This window comes from Lepeophtheirus salmonis, chromosome 9 (assembly GCF_016086655.4).
Source record: "Lepeophtheirus salmonis chromosome 9, UVic_Lsal_1.4, whole genome shotgun sequence".
Classification (NCBI taxonomy): Eukaryota; Metazoa; Arthropoda; class Copepoda; order Siphonostomatoida; family Caligidae; genus Lepeophtheirus; species Lepeophtheirus salmonis.
Window position 1 is genome coordinate 14,218,984 of NC_052139.2, and position 20,328 is coordinate 14,239,311.

Sequence of the window (20,328 nt, forward strand, 5' to 3'; positions counted from 1 at the left end):
CAAGAAATGACTACTCAAGCCCAATTTTTTTATATGTTGAAATACTATATTTTTTATTCAATACATCTTTCTTCACAAGTAATAGCTTGTATATAGCAATAGCTTCGACACGCTGGCAAACAGATTGGAAGCTCTTGACGATGAAGGTCGTGTCCATGGCGTAGCACACTGTCAGTTAGAACAGCTGGGAGTGAATCCAAATTTGGATTAGAGGTGTGGCAGATATTCTTCTCAACTACAAATTCAAGGGAGTTTAGGTCATGGCTTGAGGAGGGCCACATGGAGGCAGGTTTGAAGTAATCTATATTTTTACTGCAGAAATTTTAATTTGTCTTGGCTTTATGGAGCTGTAATAGACTTTCTGATGTTGTATGCCGTCCGTATGTAGATGTTAACAGTTTCTGCTGCCTATTCGGCACTGAAACTGGCGCCGAGGAGATTGTACATATAGAAACATAAGGGGAGTTTGCAGGATTACATATATAGATTTATTTTTTTTCATCTTTTTAGGAGGGGGGGGGTTGATTTTTTTTTTTAAATTGAAAAACTAATTTGCTCTGAAAAAATTGAAAAGTTAATTTTTTTTTGGAAAAAAATTTTAAAATTAAATTTCAAATATAAAATTTTTGTAAAGAAAATTTTTTCTAAAAAAATTGAACAATTAAATTTTTTTGGAAAAAAAATTTAAAAATCTAGAGCTGATCACAACAAAATGAAATGTTTCGAAAAAGAAATTCTAAAATTTAATTTCAAATATAAAAATTTTTGTAAATAAATTTCCAATATAAAAGTTTTGGAAAAAATAATTACAAAATTTTTTTAGTCTCAAATATTAAGAAAAATTTCAAAAATCCATAATTATTTAAAGACAATTAAACTGTTTGGAAAAAAAATTGAAAAATTTAATTAAATGTCAAATATTAAAATTTCTGGTGAGAATCAAAAATTCCTTAATTTGGGGGGGGGGGACTACAGCCCCTCAAATCCTCCCCCTGTGGCCACCTTTGGACATAGAGGTAGTTTGGTTGTGTCATGAAAACTCGTAATTAAATGTTTCCGTAACTTTTGGGTACCCCTCTGTATAGAGAGAAGAATCTTTCATATTTAAAATAAAATTAGTACTGGGAAAATAATATTTAAATATTGGTAAATTATTATTTTTTAATGCATTTTCTTATTTACATATACTAAAAACATATTTGTACCAACGAATCATTTCCGATGCCAGAAGGTATAAAAGAAACTAGATGGATAATTCAATCAAAATTAAATTCATTAATAATTTGTTTATGTCCATATGCAAATTGTGGTTTCCGGTAATGAGACAGTTCATTTTGTATTTGATGGATCTACCTATCTATTATAATTATGTACATGAAGAATAACAAAAATAGCATCTTTGTGGTAAGTTTTAGGGTCAGGAGTCCAAACCTTAACGGCTATACCACCGTTTGTCTCCATTAACAAAGCTCTTCATTGTTTTATTAAAAGCGCTACCTTTTTGTCGAACAAGGACACAGTCAAATATTGATAAGAGCTACAACACATACTTTAATTTCAAACGAAAATCCTATTTATTTCTCAATTTCACAAAAAATATTTATAGAATTTATGGACATTTTATGATAAAGCCAATTAGGGTAATATTTTTTTCTCCATCGCACCTATTGATTAAAATATGGAGTCTATGTATATTCATAGGTAAGTAGTTTGGATCTGTTCAAACTTTATCCGATTATTTTTTTAAATAGAAACGATTAACATGTGATTAATTTTTCTCCAAATTTAAGGTACTACAAAAAAAATACTGATTAAAACGGAAGAAATAAAGTTCTTTGACGTCATCAAGAACCAAACTTTATTAGTTTTAGAACTGATATGCATGTCTGAATCGGAGAGAATAGAGACGAAACTATACGGAATTGCTGCTTTTAGCCCAAAATAAAGATCGTTATCCTCGTTATAGAGCAATCCATGATACTCACCATCAATAGACCGAAAAATATTACTAATAAAAAGATTATTGGGTGATTACGGCTCTGATATACTTACAAGGTTTTATCAAAAAGAAACTCTTACTTTTATTAAGGGGTACGAACCTTGTTTATGTACTTATATTAACTATAGGGATTTCTAATAAGAGGGGTTATTTTAATATTCAAAGTAAAATGGGTATTTTAATATTCAAAGTAAAATGGGTATTTTTGGAGATAAATGATGGAATGTTTATTTCAATGTAATTGACGCTGGGCTGTTTGCATAGACCTTATCTTTAACGTGGCCCCAAAGAAAAGAATGCACAAAGTCTGAAATCACAAGATCTCGGTGGTCAATCGCGATTACCTCTTCGAGAAATAATACGGTCTTGAAACTTTTCTCGAAATAGGACAATGGTTTCATGCCTTGTATGGGACGTAGCGCCATCTTGCTGCAAGTAAACATTGTCCAAATCAACACCATCAAATTCTGGCCATAAACTATCATAAATCATCGTATTATCTCTACAAAATCTTGTGATTTAACTCCTTGAGACTTCTTCCTTTGAGACCAGATGAAAGATAAGGTCTACACCAACAGTCCAGACTCGATTCAAGACTTCAAAGATGGAATTCGTGAAGCTATTGAGGGCATACAACAGCAACTTTGCAATTTGGAAAATTTCATAAAAAGGATACGGTCCTGTAAGTCTAGCTGTGGCGGTCATTTGGCTGATATTGTTTTCCGTTATTAATGGTATATATTTCTCTTTACATTGAAATAAACTTCCAATCATTTATCTCAGAAAATGCCATTTTTATTTGAATATCAAAATAATACATAGTATTGGAAAACCCTATAGTAACCTAAGGAATAGAAAATGGCAACTTTTTGACGCAAAATATATCAAGGCATGAATGATTTTATTATTCAATATAAAATATAGATATCTGTTAATCACATAGAGGGCGATATGAAAATTATTCTGAGCATGCGTCACTTTTTAAGCAACTAGTTTAAACAACAAGCTACACACTCCCATACCACCATGCAAAATAATATTTTTTTCTTCCTCCTGTCCTACCAAATGGTCCATTAAAATCTGAAACCTTTGAATTTTAAACTCAGATTAAAAGTTCAGATTTCAATGGGCCACCCGGTATTCAAAGTCATCATCATTTGATTCTCAAATTTAATTTTTATTATGTTGGTGCATATGTCTACAACGTTATCATTGAGGGTTTGTTTTTGGAAGATTAATAATAGATAAGACGTCTTTACGTCTGCTCTGGGATTTTCTACTTGTGAAAAAAGAAAAAAAAAAGTTTTATCAATTTAGGTGAAAAAATGTTATAAGCTTTTGAAAGATTGTTTATTTAAAAAAATTTAGAATTTTGTAAGCAATAACTATTTTAGATGAATAACAGTCTTTTAGAGTTTTTTTTTTCTTAAATCCCTTAAATCATTTTTTTCCAACCCTACAGCACACCATCAGAAAGTTTAATATTTTTAACGGTAAAAAAGAAAGTAACAATGGCTGATATGCTCAATTTTGGACATACATTTTATATAGACAGTCAAATCCGCAAGCTACTATTTGTCAGTTGAAAAGTTGACTTTATTCAATCTTTTTTATATCCAAACTATATGAAAAATACCAAATTTTGGAAACTAATATAATTATGTAATTTTGAATTTTGTTAGTGTACTTTTGTTATCAGAAAAAAAATCTTGAGCATTGAATTCGGAATTATAAAATAACGCCTTCTTTTTTATCAGAGGGACATAATTATAATAATTAAATGAACTTTATAATATGAAATAATTAACTGCTGGATTTCCTGGGAATTTTCCCAAGGTGTTAAACCCCGAAAAATGTCGGAAGAACTGGATTGAGGAAGAAAAATCCGTGTATTTATATTAACATATAATTTACCTAATTAACAATTACTATATGCGTAAACATGTTTATAATTTCCAAATACTTGAGGTAATAAAGTATTTTAATGCAAATAGAAAAAATTATTTTTTAATAATAATTACATATTATCAGGATATATTTAATGTGGTGACGATAATAAGGGGCTGTATGGATATCAAAAGTACCTATACGTACAATTTAATCCCCCATAGGAGTATATAAAGGCTAAATAAAATACGCAAAAAAAAAATTATTATTATTATTATAATTGAATTTTCTAATAAATTAATTTTTTTTATGAAAGGTCATGTACATATTATATAAGTTGATTCTGTCCTTGGGTTAATTTACTTACCATAAGTTACCATTACGTATTCATATTGTCAACAAAATAGAGTAGCGACAATCAATTAGCTATAAAAGGGTATTCCAGCATGAAAAACAATAAATTATAAATGTTTCATTGGAAGCTATTTGAACATATCTTTGTGTTAATGTTTCTACTTTAAAAAAGCAATGTGTTCTCCACTCCTTATACAAGAAATGGAGACTTTGACTCGATACTTACGATTCGACTTTGACTCTACAGAGTGAGAAATAAGCTCGGGAAGATATGTTTTAGTATATAAGTTCAATATAAATTTAGTAATTAGCATAAACTTTTGTGAAAATGATCAAATTGTAATATATATTTATTTAAAAAAAACTTTTGTTCGAAATAGATACTCCATATCCGGATTACATAGCGGAAACGAATACACACTTTACAGAGGCAACATATTAAGTGTTTCACCGGTGGGGTGTTCCAAAACACCCAAAATGTCTGTGTTTTAGGCAAGACCATTGACAGCATCCCTTAGAAGTACCAAATTATCACCAGATGCCAGAAGCATATATTATGTCAGACGGAAAGAAGATGTCCCTCGTTTTCATTAAGGAGGATGTGAAGATCAACCAACACGTCTACAAGGCCATGTTGGTGTATAAAATCATTCCCTGCTTCAGGACACAAATGGTGATGCTCTTTACATCTTCAGCCAAGACGGAGGATCCTTCCTCTAACATTGCAAAAAGTGAGCAGGACTGGTAAAAAGCAAATTTCAAGACCTTTTGAATCTGCAGCAGCCTTTGCTTGAATCCTATTCTTTAGTTCTTCTGACCGGGACATGTACCTAGCACCTCAAGAAAGTTCTCGGATTAGCGTTTAGTGGACTAACGAAACAAATAACGAAAGAGGGGGGCTCTCTTTCTGAACTATTATCAATATAATTCCCAATAGTTTCAATAAAATTTTTATGAGCTGATGAAATCCTTAGAGTAATTCCCTTTCAGAATAGTTTTTATGTTCTTAAATTCCAACATATGAGACTACAGATAGTGGTGGGTCAACTACGTTCAATTTGATCAAATTTCGAAACGTCTTAAATGGTCCAAATTTCTGAACTAGTCACAAAAAAAATGAAAAAAATTGACCTTATTTAATTTGTTATAGATATGCATAGTAAATATTTGGCAAGTATTTTGTGCGAATCTTTGTAGACTCTTGAACCCTCATGTATAATAATAGTGATTAATAAATCCTCATAAAGGAAGAGGTGAGGCCTGAGAGATTAGTATTTTAGGATTCTTTAATTATATTATGTTTTTTTTTTAATCTTTCACTCTCCATTAAGTGATGGTATTTAGATGTAATTATTAAAGCATTGACAGCATACATGTTCTTGCTCGAGTTGAGCAATATCCAAGTACCTATCATCATCAATATATTTTTTAAATAAAATTGGAATTAGGTGAGTAATAGCCTCTTTTGAAAATATAACAAAAATCATATTTAAGTCTAATGTGATTATTTCTATTTATTTAGGTAAATAAATTGGGTAAAATGACATAAAGGAAAGGAGTAGACTGTTCCATTTTTTGGGTTAATATTCTGTCTCTCTGAACAAATTCATTTTTTACTCGAGAAAATCAAAAAAATCACTTTGGTAAAGTGACAGGACTCAAAAACTATTTATGATGTAGTGTTTAAAATCATTTGTATTTTTAAAAAAAATGTAATTTATGCGTCAAAGTTAGCAGTTTATAAGGCCTCTGGCTCCATTCTTAAATATGAGCCCATGAGTAACAAATTGTAGATTTATATTTTTTAATTTGTCAGAAAAAATATTGTACAGCTTGTTCTATAATTTAAGATGTACTCAATGATTTGGGATTTCCCTGCTCCATTGACGATAACATACAGCATTGTTGTTCAGAAATAAGCACATCAACTCATGGAATCACAAATGCAGCTATTCTATTTTTCCTCTTGAAGGAATGGAGTAAAAAATGACGTTGACTCTTTTTTCAACCAATCACTACTCCTTTTATATTCTTCACATGTGGAAATCTAAATTATGTGTGATTATGAAAGGTATTTAGAATCCTATACTTTAACTCCAACTAAAAAAAACAAAATTGGGTCGTAGTGTTATTAAAGGCATTCCTCAGGTGCCAAGAATGAATAACTTAGCTTTCTCTCCGAACAAATATTTCAGCCGGATATATATAGTATAGATACATCGATCACAGCATGTAATTGAGTTTTGAATGTGTTAATAGTCAACTTCCTTATTATCTCTAGGACCAACCACAAGTCTGATCTCAAGTCTGCCATGATTTGAAAGATCTATTTGACCGTCCGTTAGTGAACTGGGATGTTATACATCCCCAGATTTATAAAAATGCGTCTTATTCAAATTTGATGATATATATCATTCTTCATTTATCTGGATAATGTCTTCTTCAGGATTTACTCCTTTATTTCACCTTTTTTTTATTTGAAGTTTAGTGAATTTAATTAACCATTAGCCTAAAAGCGGTTCTTTTGTTTCTCCATTTGATTTTTTTGGATTCTTCATTCACTTTTTAAATTTTCGACAGATGACAAATGTTAAGAATACTTTGATACAAAGCTTAAATGACCCGATTATAATAATCGTTCAACTATTTATAATGTAGTTTTGGGATCTCTTATTCCTCTCAATTCACTGGCTGTGTTATAAATGGATTTTCACTGTTAAGTGCTTTTAAATTAAATATAAATTGCCCTTGTAAATCTTATGGTTGTCAAGAAATGCCTAATTTTCGTCCTGTTTTTTTTTTAAACGCACTGTATATAGGATTAAATTTTCCTCTATCATTATTGTATATCTTTGATAAAACAGGCCTATAGCACTCCAAAAATGAATTAAGAGGCCTACGACTTTGGCAAAGCCAGTATTATAATTGTCACAAAAGAAAATGTCAATGTGAAGGTGTAAAATACATACAGAGTTTTCTCAGGCCAACAAAAATTCAGAAAAAAATTTCAACATTGATGCCACTGTGAATAAACAGAACGGAAAATATCTCAGCTTCAGTGAGACATGTCTAAATTATAAAAAAATCCAGTGGTCAGCACCGGCAAGGTCTGCCCTCCCATTTTTGTGGAGAAGAAGGTGCGACTCAATGCAGATGCTTATATCGAACTTCTGGCTTAAAAAATGTTAACTTGAGCAAGCAAAAAGTTCGGGGACAACTTTGTTTTGTCTCAAGACGGAGCTCTGTCTCAGTGTCTTCACTAAAATCCAGGCCTTCCTGAGAGACAACTTTACAGACCTCAAAATGTATCCGTCCTCCTCTTCATACGCAAACCCCTTGGACTTCTCTTTCTAGACGCGTCTGGAGGGAAGGGTGTGTGCTACTCCTCACAAGAGTGTCGACTCACTAGAGACTTCCATCAAGAAGGAGTAGACCCAGCTCGAGTATGATACCATAGTGGAGGACTTAAAGGGATTTAGGGTTCGTATTGAGGCAATTATTAGAGCTGAGGGTTCATATAATGAATAAAAGTTATACCGAGTACTATTTTCGAATGATTTTGTAACATACAATTCTTCATAAATCCTCTTGTTTAAATTTTACTCTTGAAAAATTGAAAATAATTAAATATGTACCACGCAAAAAAGTGATACTCTAATAGAAAGATATGTCTGAGTAGAAGTAGTTGGAAGCTAAGGATTTGACTAACCCATTTACGTCCATCCCTAAAAGACTCCAATAATTCAAATGTATTTATTTTATAGTACTGAAACTAATATATACAATATAGAAATTATGATGAGATTATACCTCTTATATTTATTTTTTATTATATTTGTCATGGGTACAAAGCTTAAAATAAAGGAAGGTATGTCGTCAAAGATAATCTTTATTTTAATTTGACCTTTTTTGATTACTTTTACTCATATTCCCAATACTAAAAGTAAAACTATTCCTACAATCCCAATATTATAAAATGATCTATTGCAAAATCTGGAAAATCAAGTGCGTGTCTTTAAATAGCTTGCATTTTTGTTTTGTTATTTTATGTTCTTGTCTTCTAAGTGAGCTAAGAAAAACTTAAGTAGAATTTAATTTATTGAAATCTATCTATTTTCTAACTTGAATCAAGAATAAATATCCTTAGCGCTGACTCGTATCTATCTATTTATTTCTCGACCCACCGTAGATGAAGAAAATATGTACAAACTGACATACTTATTACCTTCTCTATAAATAGTAAAAATATAACAAGAAAAATCAAGCAAATATGTCAGTTATTTTGCGTTTTGTTTGACTTACTCTGGTATGTATGTGCATATCCATACCCTGAAAATAAAATATATACAATAATACTTTTTTTTAGTGTTATAATACAAAAATAATTATTTTATATGCAATAGAGTATTTTTAAAAACACTATTTATCTATTCTTAAAGAAGAACTCAGCAATATTACTTTTTACTACTGTAGGAAGGATCTGAAACAGTTGAAGCATTATTTATTCTTTCTGAATTGGGAGAGACTAAACTTACATGTCTAATAGAAGAGAAACGAATTAGGGGTGTTTGTAGGATTATATTATTTTTCTTGAATTACTATAGATTTTACGATTTTTTTTTCGAAAAAATTTAATATTTGAAATTTAATTTTAAAATTTTGGAAAAAAAAATTCGAAAAATTATTTTTTTTACGAATAAAATTCAAAAATTATGCTTCAAATACACTTTTGTTTTGTAAACAAATTCAAAAATCCACAGCTTTTAACAAAAAATTAAATTTTTATTTTTTTGGAAACAACTTTTAAATATTAAATTTTTTGGAAACAATTTTAAAAATCATAGCTATTTATAGTAAATTAAATTTCTTGGAAACAAATTCAAAAATGGACAGTTGTTCACAAAAAATTAAATTTTTTGAAAAAAAAAATCAAAAATCTATTTATTCACAAAAATTAAATTTTTTGCAAAAAATATTTAAAAAATTAAATAAATTTTAATTATGAAATTTTCTAAAAAAAATAATTCAAATATTAAATTTTCTAGTAAAAAGCAAAAAATTCTTTATTTTCGGGGGGGGGGAGGGATACAGTCCCTCCAGCCAATTGCCTGTGGACGCCCCTGCCAATCATAAGACACTTATATTAAGTACTTTTCAGTATTTTTTAAATGAATTAAAATTTCCCAGTCCACCCTACGCACAAGTCATGACATTGACTTTAAGAGATACAATATTGAAAAAAATGATGTATTTTGTGTATTTAATATCCATACTTTCATTTAATAGTTAGACAACACGTCACTTCCTTTAGTATAGATCTCAACTTTTTTCCCCCAAAAAGAAATAGGCGGTAAAGGCTCCCAATCAGTTGGTTGTTTATAATTGATGAGCGCTAAATTAATAATCGTTAATTGGAGTTCAATTAATCAACGTTTAAAACATTGGCATATGCATTGTCGGGCTTAAAATAGGCTGTAATGTCCCTAATGTCAGAGCTCTGGTACGTCAATGGTTTCAGTCTTTATTTCTTCGGTGTTGTGTCAGTCCTAATTTATTTGGTCCAGTCCAGTCTTTTCTTAGGACCGTTCCTTAAGACCACCGGGAGCATAAGTACATACTAGAACTGAATTAAAAAATAAAGTTGCTTGATGGCATCAAGGGCCGAACTTTATAAGATGTAGAACTCAACAGAGTCCGAACTGGAGTGCTCAGTCCAAAATAAGGGCAGACATAAAGCTACATATAGGACTAGAAGTCCAAATCTAGCCTTAAAACTTCCCTCGCATTTGCAAGTCCTCTGAATAAGATTAAATCGAATCCAGTTTGAGTCCTATAATATTTTTTTCGAGTCTTCAAATTTCTTTTGAGTTCATTTTCAAGCTCATACTTTTAATATAGGGAACTTAAAAACTAATGTTGAAGTCCATGTTCTGTCACGATTCTTAGCCATCAAATCTTTGATTCCTAGTCCTCAAAATATGGACTCAAGCTCAAGTCGAGTGTCATGTGTTGTTGAGTCCTCACCTCTGGAAATGAACAAATATTTTCACAGAAATTAATTATAAAATTAAATAATATGTAGTTGATTTGTACAAATAACCACATTTAAAAAAATAATCACAATATGTTTTTATGACTTACACATTCTTTAAAAGCCCGTGTTTTGTCTTCCACCTATGTAGGTATGTGTGTATATTTAAAGAGACGCAAGTCAAAGGGAGCGTTTTTTGCGTAAGATTCGTACGCTCCTTGATTTATGTCTGTAAAATTTGAAGAAGATCTACTTGCTATGGAGGAAGAAGCACAAGAGAAAAACCTTGTACGTAAATATTCGGCCGAAAAACGGAACTATCAGCGTATATATATATATATACTATTAACAGATGAATATATTTTAAGAACTTTTGAGAATAAATATTTTAGTCCTATGAGACATTTACACGGTGAAGGAAGAGTCTATTAGAAAAAATATAGTTTTATAGAATCTTTGGGATACCTACATAAAGTTCAAATCTACAAAAATTGGTAATTATACGGAGATTTTTTTCTTTTTATCAATTCATAATTAATTATTAAGATATTGATTTTAGAGAGCATGTGATATTCTTTGTTGTATGTTAGCAAAGATATTTTTTTTAATACACTTTAATTTTTTAGAGTTTTAGTACTCAAACATATATAAATGTTTATAGTTTAATTTTTTTATATCCCTCAATTTTTCATGCTTTAGTTTATTATACATTATACCTATAAATGATTACGTTTTTGTTTTGCATGCATTTGGAACAACTACATATATACTTCATAATTGGTAAGGTGCTGTATGGGAATATATATATATTTACATAAATTGTAGGGATGGTGCTGTTGTCTCCTTGTATTTTTTTCCCCATCATATTTTCAAATATTTCTTATTATACATACATATATAATGACTAATCAACTTTCAACCCCTAATTTCCACTTCATTTTAATTTAATATACTCGTATAGGAATGTAAAAACTGAGATCACTATTTTTAAAAAAGTGTTCATTGCTCGCCTTTAAATTTTCAAAATAAAAGAACACTAATATCTCGCAGATTACCAACATATACTTTTTTTTTTTTAATATATGCTCCAGAGGATTTCAACATTTTTTAAATACCTACTCATAGTGTTGTATCCGTCCTTTTTTAAGCCTGAAGACAGTTCAGTGCTGCATATCAGTTTTAAAACATATCATACTTAAAACTGGTAGTCCTTAAGACCGACGGTCATAAGTACTCAAGAAACAGTCCTAAGATTGGACTGGACCGGACTGTATAAATAAGAAACAACTATTCGTACATATGTTGAGTAGAAGCTGTAAATAGTAAAAGTAGACTGTAACTACAAGTTACAATTTGCAGATCTCATAAGATGTTTTCTTCAATTATAAAATCAGTCAATACCCTCTATACATTGATGCTATCGTTTCCTTTTGATTTGTTAAAGGGATGCACTTATTATTGTATTTATGAGTAATATAATATAATTGCAGGCATTTGACCTTTAAAATGTTTCCAAGTATACAACATACTTATCAATAATTAAGTGATATCAAAATGGTCAAAAATTACACCATGAATATATTGGCCATCTAATTTTCGACTATTTTATTATAAGTTACTCGGACCAGCCCTGGATATCAGTCCTAAAACTGATAAAATTTTGTCCTTAACATTATTTCTTCTTTTTTAATCCGTTTTAGTACTGAATTGGACCAAATTAATAAGAACCGAGTTATATTTGAGTCAATTATAGACTTATTATTCAAATTTTTGGGATGAACCAAGATACCCAAGAATTGTATACTTTAGCTAAATTGACATATTTGATAGTTTAAATCCCCTTTTTGTGATTTAAACCATCAAATATATCCCTTTTTCATTATTTTATTGTAACGATCCATTTGAGATACTTCAAGTTCTATTTGCAGTACACTCAAAGGGCTTAGCAAAATGATATACTTATAGAAATGGGCAATAGTTCCCCGAAGAGTATGACAGACATTTTGAGAAAAAACATTCTAGATTGCTTTGGTGCTGACGGGCCGTCACAAATGCATTCTTATTTATGAAAAAAAACAAAAAACAAGATACTGTTATTAAGTTAATTCCAACTTTTTTAAGTATTTTTATTCTATTTTCCCCCCTGTTTTCGCTTGTTGATAATAATGTATCAAGCACTCTGAAGGAAGAAGGTAAAAGGATTCAAAAAGGAGTAGACAAAAAGGTTACTGAAGGTGAGGGGGTGATTACTTACAGCTTTATGAGGATTTTGTTTCTTCTTCGTGTTACATATAAGGAAATGAACAAAGTCACTCATACTCACTTCAAAAAAAAAAAAAAAACGTAGTTAAATGATCAACGTTTTTTTTTTGTTGTTGATTGTGTGCAAGTGTATGATTTATTTGTTAAAGAAATGTTTGATTATTTTATGAGTTTGGTTAGAAGACTACCATGCTCTCGTCACTCTCATAATTCATTGAACCCAAAAAGTACATAACGCAAAAAAATTAAGGAGGAAAAAGGAAATTATGTACATAGTATGATGATCCAAAGGTGTATGTTTTTTGTGTGACTGATGACTTACGTACATAAACGTTGTGTTCAATATTTATTAATAAAATGTTAGTAATAGCAACTTTTCTTTTATATCCTTTCTTAAGGCATCACATATAATCCAGTCCTTTCAATAACGGGCTACAGTTCAAATGTTGTGGGCTAGTAAAATCATACTCTTATCCCTGATGGCTTTTCTTCTCTTGTCTCAAGAGGGGGAAGCTATCTTCAAGGGAAAGAAAAAGGGTTCCTCATCCTATGGTCCACCCAAACCCAGTTATGGTGCCCCAGCTAAGAGGCCTTCCTACAAACCTCAAGGAGGAAAGAAAGGTGGATTTGACTTTGGCTCCATTTTTAAGGTGAAAAAGCAAATCATTTCCGGGATCGTTGACGCCAAAAAAGGTATTATATCTGGTATCGTTGGAGGGATTGGTTCAATCAAAAAATCTAAAATAAACGCTCTCAAAGGTATTAAGAAGCAAATTACATCTTTGTTCAAAAAAGGAGGAAAGAAGAAGCCCAGCTCCGGTTATGGCCCCCCCAAGCCTAGCTATGGGCCACCCAAACCTTCATATGGAGCACCTAGTGGTCATGGAGGCTCAGGATCTTCATATGGACCACCCGGTGGAGGTGGTCATGGTGGCTCTGGACATGGAGGATCAGGATCTTCATATGGAGCACCTGGTGGAGGTGGACATGGAGGCTCGGGATCTTCATATGGTGCACCTGGTGGAGGTGGTCATGGTGGAGGTGGACATGGAGGCTCAGGATCTTCATATGGAGCACCTGGTGGAGGTGGTCATGGTGGAGGTGGACATGGAGGCTCGGGATCTTCATATGGTGCACCTGGTGGAGGTGGACATGGGGGATCAGGATCATCCTATAGCGCACCAAGCTCAGGTGGTCATGGTGGATCAGGATCTTCATATAGTGCACCCGGTGGAGGTGGTCATGGTGGCTCAGGATCTTCATATGGTGCACCTGGTGGAGGTGGACATGGGGGATCAGGATCATCCTATAGTGCACCAAGCTCAGGTGGTCATGGAGGATCAGGATCTTCATATGGTGCACCTGGTGGAGGTGGGCATGGTGGCTCAGGATCATCCTATAGCGCACCAAGCTCAGGTGGTCATGGAGGATCAGGATCATCATATAGTGCACCAAGTACAGGATCTTCTTATAGTGCTCCTATTTCCGGAGGTTCTGGATCTTCTTACAGTTCATCATCAAGCGCTGGTGCTTCATCTTACTCCTCTTCTGGTTCTTCTTTTAGTGGATCTAGTTCCTTTAGTACTTCACCTGTTGCACCAAGTACCTCATATTCAAATGGTGGTAGCTCTTCATACGGCTCCTCAAATTCAGTAATATCTGCTCCAAGCACTTCTTATGGTTCCTCAAACACAGGATCTGTATCTACTGGTTCTTCATACAACTCTGGATCTTCTTTCGGAGGATCTGTGAGTACCTCACCAGTGGTTTCTGCTCCAAGCACATCTTACAGCTCATCATCCAATGGGGGCTCTATTTCTGCTGGTTCTTCATACAACTCTGGATCTTCCTTTGGAGGATCTGTCAATACCTCACCAGTGGTGTCTGCTCCAAGCACATCTTACAGCTCATCATCCAATGGGGGCTCTACTTCTGCTGGTTCTTCATACAACTCTGGATCTTCCTTTGGAGGATCTGGCAGTACCTCGCCAGTAATTTCTGCTCCAAGCACTTCTTATGGTTCATCAAACGTTGGATCTGTAACTGTTGGATCCTCTTATAGCGCATCATCCTCTGGAGCATCTCAGTCCTCCTACGGTTCTCCTTAATCTCCATTTTCATGAATAGTATTTATATAAACGTATATATACACTCATTAATATTAAAGACTGTACATTTTGTAAAAAGAAAAGCAAAAAAATCAGTCCCACGCATTAACATTAGTTAAACATCAAAGTGTCCCTCGTCTCCCACCAAAGCATCCCAAAAAAGTATTGTTTCCTCTACATATTTCCACTCCTTATTTTAGTCGAATTCTTTAGACTCTGTTCTTCTACATATTTGAGTAATACTTTGTATTAAGTATTATTATGCATTTCTCTCTCACTTTATTTCTTTTGTCTTAGGTCACTTTCAATGTTATTTCCTATTTATATATATATATATATATATTTATTTTTTTAACATTACGAATATATATATATTTTATATACGCGAATATGTACTATATACATACATATAAACCCAATGTTAGTATTTTCCCTATCCATTATATGTATATGATATATGTACATATTATTTTTATGCATATTTCTATATAATTAAATATGCATAAAGTATATACAAACATATATTTATATCATTGTTCATACGAGCCCGACGACGCTCATTTTGATTACATATTTTATATATTTGTTCTACATATGTTTGAATGAATGTACAAAAGAATAAAAATAATACTCTACAAAGACAAAAAATACACAATTTGTATATATGTATTTATTATATTATATGAAAAAAAAAAAAATATGATTATTTGCAGATATTATTCAGATGAAAATATTAAAGCATACTTTATTCTTTTCAAACTTTCGAATAACATTTATTTGTTTAAAACAAACAAAAAATCATTTTCTCTTATTTTTCACTAGGGATAGTAGTGTCTGGCATTGTCGAAGTAATTAGGCGCCGAAGGATAGACACACTTTGATTTAATAATATCGAAGATAACTCCCGAAGGAATCCTGAGGGGTACGCTCCGTTTAGCATGAGCACACTTACACATAACTACTCAACATTTAGAAGAATGAAGAAGTAGTAATAACAACTGGATAGGATTGACGATAACATCAAAGCAAGCTGGGATACTTTTTCTCAATATTGAGACAGTATGATAAACATATCCGTTGATATGAGTACTATCATTTATATTAATTCACAAAAGTGATGAAGTCCTTAGGAATCACGATTTTTAAGATTAACTGAACCTGATAAAAATAGTAACGAAAAGAAGAAAGGGATTAGTTGGTTAAGAAAAAAACCTCGCCAAATTAAATTCCGCACGATCAAATTTACTGAACTTGTACTAAAAATATGTTTATGTAAAAATTTAAACAAATATCATTCATATTAAGAACTTGTTGGACAGATTTCCAATGGTTTAATTTTGTATTTGACTATTTAAAAAATCCACTTCGGCTTTTCTTTGAAGTAAAAAACTTAGAATGCGTTTTTCTCTGTTTCATCAAAAAAAATCCAGGCTTGTTTTTATGTTATAGCCACATCTGCTTATTTTTTTTTTTTTTTTCATATGAGACGATGAGTAAAGATGAAGAAATTGTCTAAAACCTTGGGAGTGTAAATCAAAAAAATATATATATTGGCAACTTTGATAAAATATCACTTAATAAAGTTTTGTGCTTCTCTCTTGCTAATACGTTTGAACTTTCAAAGAAAGGGAGAAACAATTAATACTCTAGCATACTAAATATCTCGCAACATTTACTTCTTTTTTAAATGTATGCTCAAGAGGATTTGGCCAATTTTCAAAGCCCTACTGAGGAACAAGAGAGTTCTTAGTTTCCAAAGCCGTAACTGGCTGGGGCTTTACATACACATGCTCATTGCTAAACCTCATTTAAAGACAAACTCATTACCAGTCATGTGTCTGAATACTGATCATTTTTTAGTTGGTCCGTTGTTTTTTTTGTTTTTTTGAATTGGTAATCTGAAGAATGAATTTTCTTTTCCTTTGCAGTTCTCATTATTATTTTATTCCTGAGTAGTAAACATTCATATTTACTCGTAGATTCAATTATATTCAAAACCTGAGTACACATTCGTGTGTTCTCATAAAAGATGGATAATATCATCAAGGCTTTGTTACGGAGTTATAATTGTAAGTCCTTGTCGGACTCAGAGTAGAATTGGGCAATTCTTGCCAATGTCCTTGTTTATTTCCTAATCCTCCTCCTCCCTTCTAACACCTGATTGTAGCTGATCTTCTAAAAAACATTCCTCAATTGTCAGGGTTACCATGTTGATTTTCGGGATGTTTTTTTTTACCTTCCCATTATACACATGATTTTCATCACTAGTCTTTATAATTACATAAACATTCAGCATTATTTTAAAGAAGATGTATACAGGATCATTAAAATTTAATCGATTTTGTCTCCATTGGAGACCTCTTCAAAAATAATGATATAACAAAATTCCTAAATTTGCAAGCTTTCACAAAAAATAAACACTGGAAACTAGGAATAATTAAAATAGTATATACGAGTACATTAATAGTAAAAAAATATCAAAATATTGTATGTGTACAGGATCATAACCTCACATAAATTCAAAATTATTTTGCAAAAAAAGTGATTTTTTTTTAAACGAAACTGTTTTACAGTAAGTTTACCAAAGTTCCAATTCAATGTCTATTCCACCATTTTTCTTGAACCAAAAGCATCTATATCATATCAGCATCGGACCTTAAAGACAGGACTTGTTTTACAACCTGTACTTACATATCAGATTTATTATGTCCTCTCGAATCGAAATGTTCTCCAGAGGCTTCCAAACATTTATCAACAAGATATTTTAATCTTCTTTTGGTTTGACCAACACATTGCTTTTAGCATTTCGTGCAACCGATTACATAAGCCAAATGTGTGGAAAGGTATGTAATCACATGGGGCAGTTCCTGAGTAACACTCGATGCCAATGATTAGATAACTGAACCTAATTGAACAGGTTTTACATGCATTTTCAAACTCACTTCATTAAAACTTCGTGATAACCTACTTGGAGTCTCTGGAAACACTATTTGATATTTTCTTATTGCTTGTAGGCTTTGGAAACATTCTTTCCATTCTTGGATCCAGGATTGATGCTCTCCAATGATGGGGAAGTACGATGAAATTTGCTTGAGCTGCGGATAATAAGTTTTCGCAAATATTTGGCGATCACTAGATTTGGATTCGGTTTTCTGGAGTGACTATAATTCAGCATTAACTTTGTAATTGATGGAATTATGGTAGTTAACGATAATTGAGTAAATACTCTAACTGATATATCACAAAAAAAGTAGGTAAAATGATTTATATCATTCATTCATATAATAATATGATTGAATCAGATTACTCAAAAACATATACATAATTATATGATTAAATCTTTCTGTATGAACTTAGTAGTTGGTTAAATTAACGGCAGAACTAATGCTTTCATTTTTTTTCAAATAAACTCCAGTTTTACAAGACAAAATATAACCTAAATATAATTTAGTGTATATAAAACTAGCTCAAGGTGATATTATGAAACTCAAATATTAAAAAAAAAAAAAAATCAATGTAAACATTGGCTTTATGTCCTTGATACGATATTATATACGAAGGTCTGTGTGTGGGGGTGTGTTTGTCTGGCAATCACGCCCAAACTAATACATGTATATTGGTGAAAATGTAAGTTTTTAAGGCTCAAAAAATGGTTCTAGCAAAAAAAAATGTGGCATTTAAGGCCTAAGCGGCTTTCTAATAAATTTTTTATAAAAATGAGTATTTTGAGCAATAAACGACTTTTTTAAAGACCTTAGAATTTTTCTTACTGTATTTTTGTACACCTTTTTTAAAGAAGATTATAAGGTTTAGAGAAGAAAAAAAGAAGAGAGAATTAGACAAAAAAAAATTGACATATATGAAAGATGAACAAACAATATTTCAACAGTAAAAATTTTTTTTTTCTAACCCTTATAATCTCTTCTCTTTTTTTTTAAGTGTGCAAAGATACATGCAGTGAGAATAATTCTTAAAATTTTACGGACTTTATTATTTGTTTTTATATTAAGCAGAAGAATTCATAATTTATTTATGAATGTCCTAGGCAACGCCGGAATAATCTACTCTAGACTCATTGACAGAAACTCAGTGTTTGTTAACTTAAACTCGACCATATTGATTTTTTTTTATTCGAATTCAACGCTAGATCATTGTTTATTCTTATTTATACACTAGAGGTCGTCAAAATCTCTTAAACTTATTTTTTCCCAATTCTTCATAGACATTTCATATTATATTATTTTATATACATATCTAAATATCTACATTTTATTTATAAGATTTTTTGAAAAAAAAATTCAAATATTAAATTTTTGAAGAAAAATTTAAACAAATATCACTAATCACTGAAAATTTGAAAAATGATAATAAAAAACAAATATTAAATTTTCTAGTAAAAGCAAAAATTCCTTCTTTTTTTTTTAGGCGGGGGGGGGGCGCTACAGCCCCTCTAGCCCACCCCCTGCAGACGCTCTTGTATATGTTTGTTAGAGCTTATTTGAACTCTATAAGCCCAAAGGTATCATATTTGAATCTAGGACTTTGGAATCCTCGATTTGAGTAGTTTGACAATGTTTTGGCTCAAAAAGTCATGGATGTAATTGTAAATATATTAAAAGAAAAAAAAATGCAAATTTCATATTTATAACCTTCCAGTTTTTGGCACATATTACTTCATCGGAGATGTGTTAAAACCATGTCTAATTTCATAGGTGTTATATGAAGAAAATCATTTAATTTTTTCAAGTATTAGTTACATTAGATTTTGAAGCTTCGTCGGACTGTATGGGTTCAATTGTACGCTTTCTTATATTAAAGTAAGTCTAACTTTTTTTCTAGACATCTGAGAGCTCAAAGATTTCTTGACATCTCTACATTTTTTCAATACATTATAAACTAATTTTCGGGCGAAAATATTGACAAGTTACCAAGACAGAGGGAAAAGTTTTTTTCGCACCCTTAAGTGGTGGCATGGGTACAGTTGTACCCGCGTATTTTTAAAGCGAAATAGCGTCTGAATCTACTAATTTTTTTAAAATATCTTTTAAAGTGATAAATGAAATGAAAAGTTAATGACGAAGAAAGCATAAATTATAAAATATTCGAGGTAAATTTAGACAGTTTTACAATTCATACACATAGCTTTTGTTTCTTAATGTTTGTCACAAACAGGCTAAAAACAAGTAACGAAGTTTTTCTTGGTTTTACGGGGATTTTTTTATGATCACATGAAATATAACAACTGCCAAGAAAGTCTTAGCTCAACGAGTTCCATGCAATACTTTTGGCAAATATACTGCCCCTTCTGGCGGTATGATAGTGTGCTCCCTTAAGACCATTTCCACTGCAGCTTGAAGATAATGGGTTCTCATAACGATCCAGTTACTAGAACCAGATTTGATTGCAAGTATGAATAACTATTTTGCAAGATCTTTCAGAAACTTTCTCCTTTGTACTTTTTTCATTAGCCCTTGGTTGTTTTCCCTCTAGATGATAAATGACGCTAAGGCAGTGACGTAGATCATGTTATAGAAAAAGGCAAAAGACCAGGGCATTGTTCATCGTTTTACAGCGTATTTCCTTAGCATTTTGTCAATTGGGTCTACACTTGCTTTGGTTTTGTTATAATACATACATGATAATCTCTTTCTAACTTGATTGTGCGGCCTCAACTTCCCTAGTCATAT

At 31.5% G+C, this 20,328-nt stretch overlaps 1 protein-coding gene across 4 annotated transcripts; it reads left to right on the top strand.

Moving 5' to 3' along the window:
• The first annotated feature begins 10,634 nt into the window (after window positions 1-10,634).
• LOC121124126 (uncharacterized) lies at window positions 10,635-15,400 on the top strand. 4 transcript variants are annotated; one of them, XM_040719242.2, is made up of 3 exons: window positions 10,635-10,765; window positions 12,932-13,226; window positions 13,293-15,400. In XM_040719242.2, the coding sequence occupies exons 2-3, from the start codon at window positions 12,977-12,979 to the stop codon at window positions 14,639-14,641; spliced, it is 1,599 nt and encodes a 532-aa protein (XP_040575176.1). In that variant the 5' UTR covers window positions 10,635-10,765; window positions 12,932-12,976; the 3' UTR covers window positions 14,642-15,400. The 4 variants fall into 4 exon arrangements, with proteins under 4 accessions (XP_040575176.1, XP_071747089.1, XP_071747090.1 ...); XM_071890988.1 differs by having other exon boundaries at window positions 12,932-15,400; XM_071890989.1 differs by having other exon boundaries at window positions 10,636-10,765; window positions 12,950-15,400.
• The last annotated feature ends 4,928 nt before the right edge of the window (window positions 15,401-20,328 follow it).

What these genes read in the sequence shown, in the direction of transcription:
- LOC121124126 (XM_071890988.1), top strand. Translation starts at nt 12,977, where the DNA reads ATGTTGTGGGCTAGTAAAATCATACTCTTATCCCTGATGGCTTTTCTT.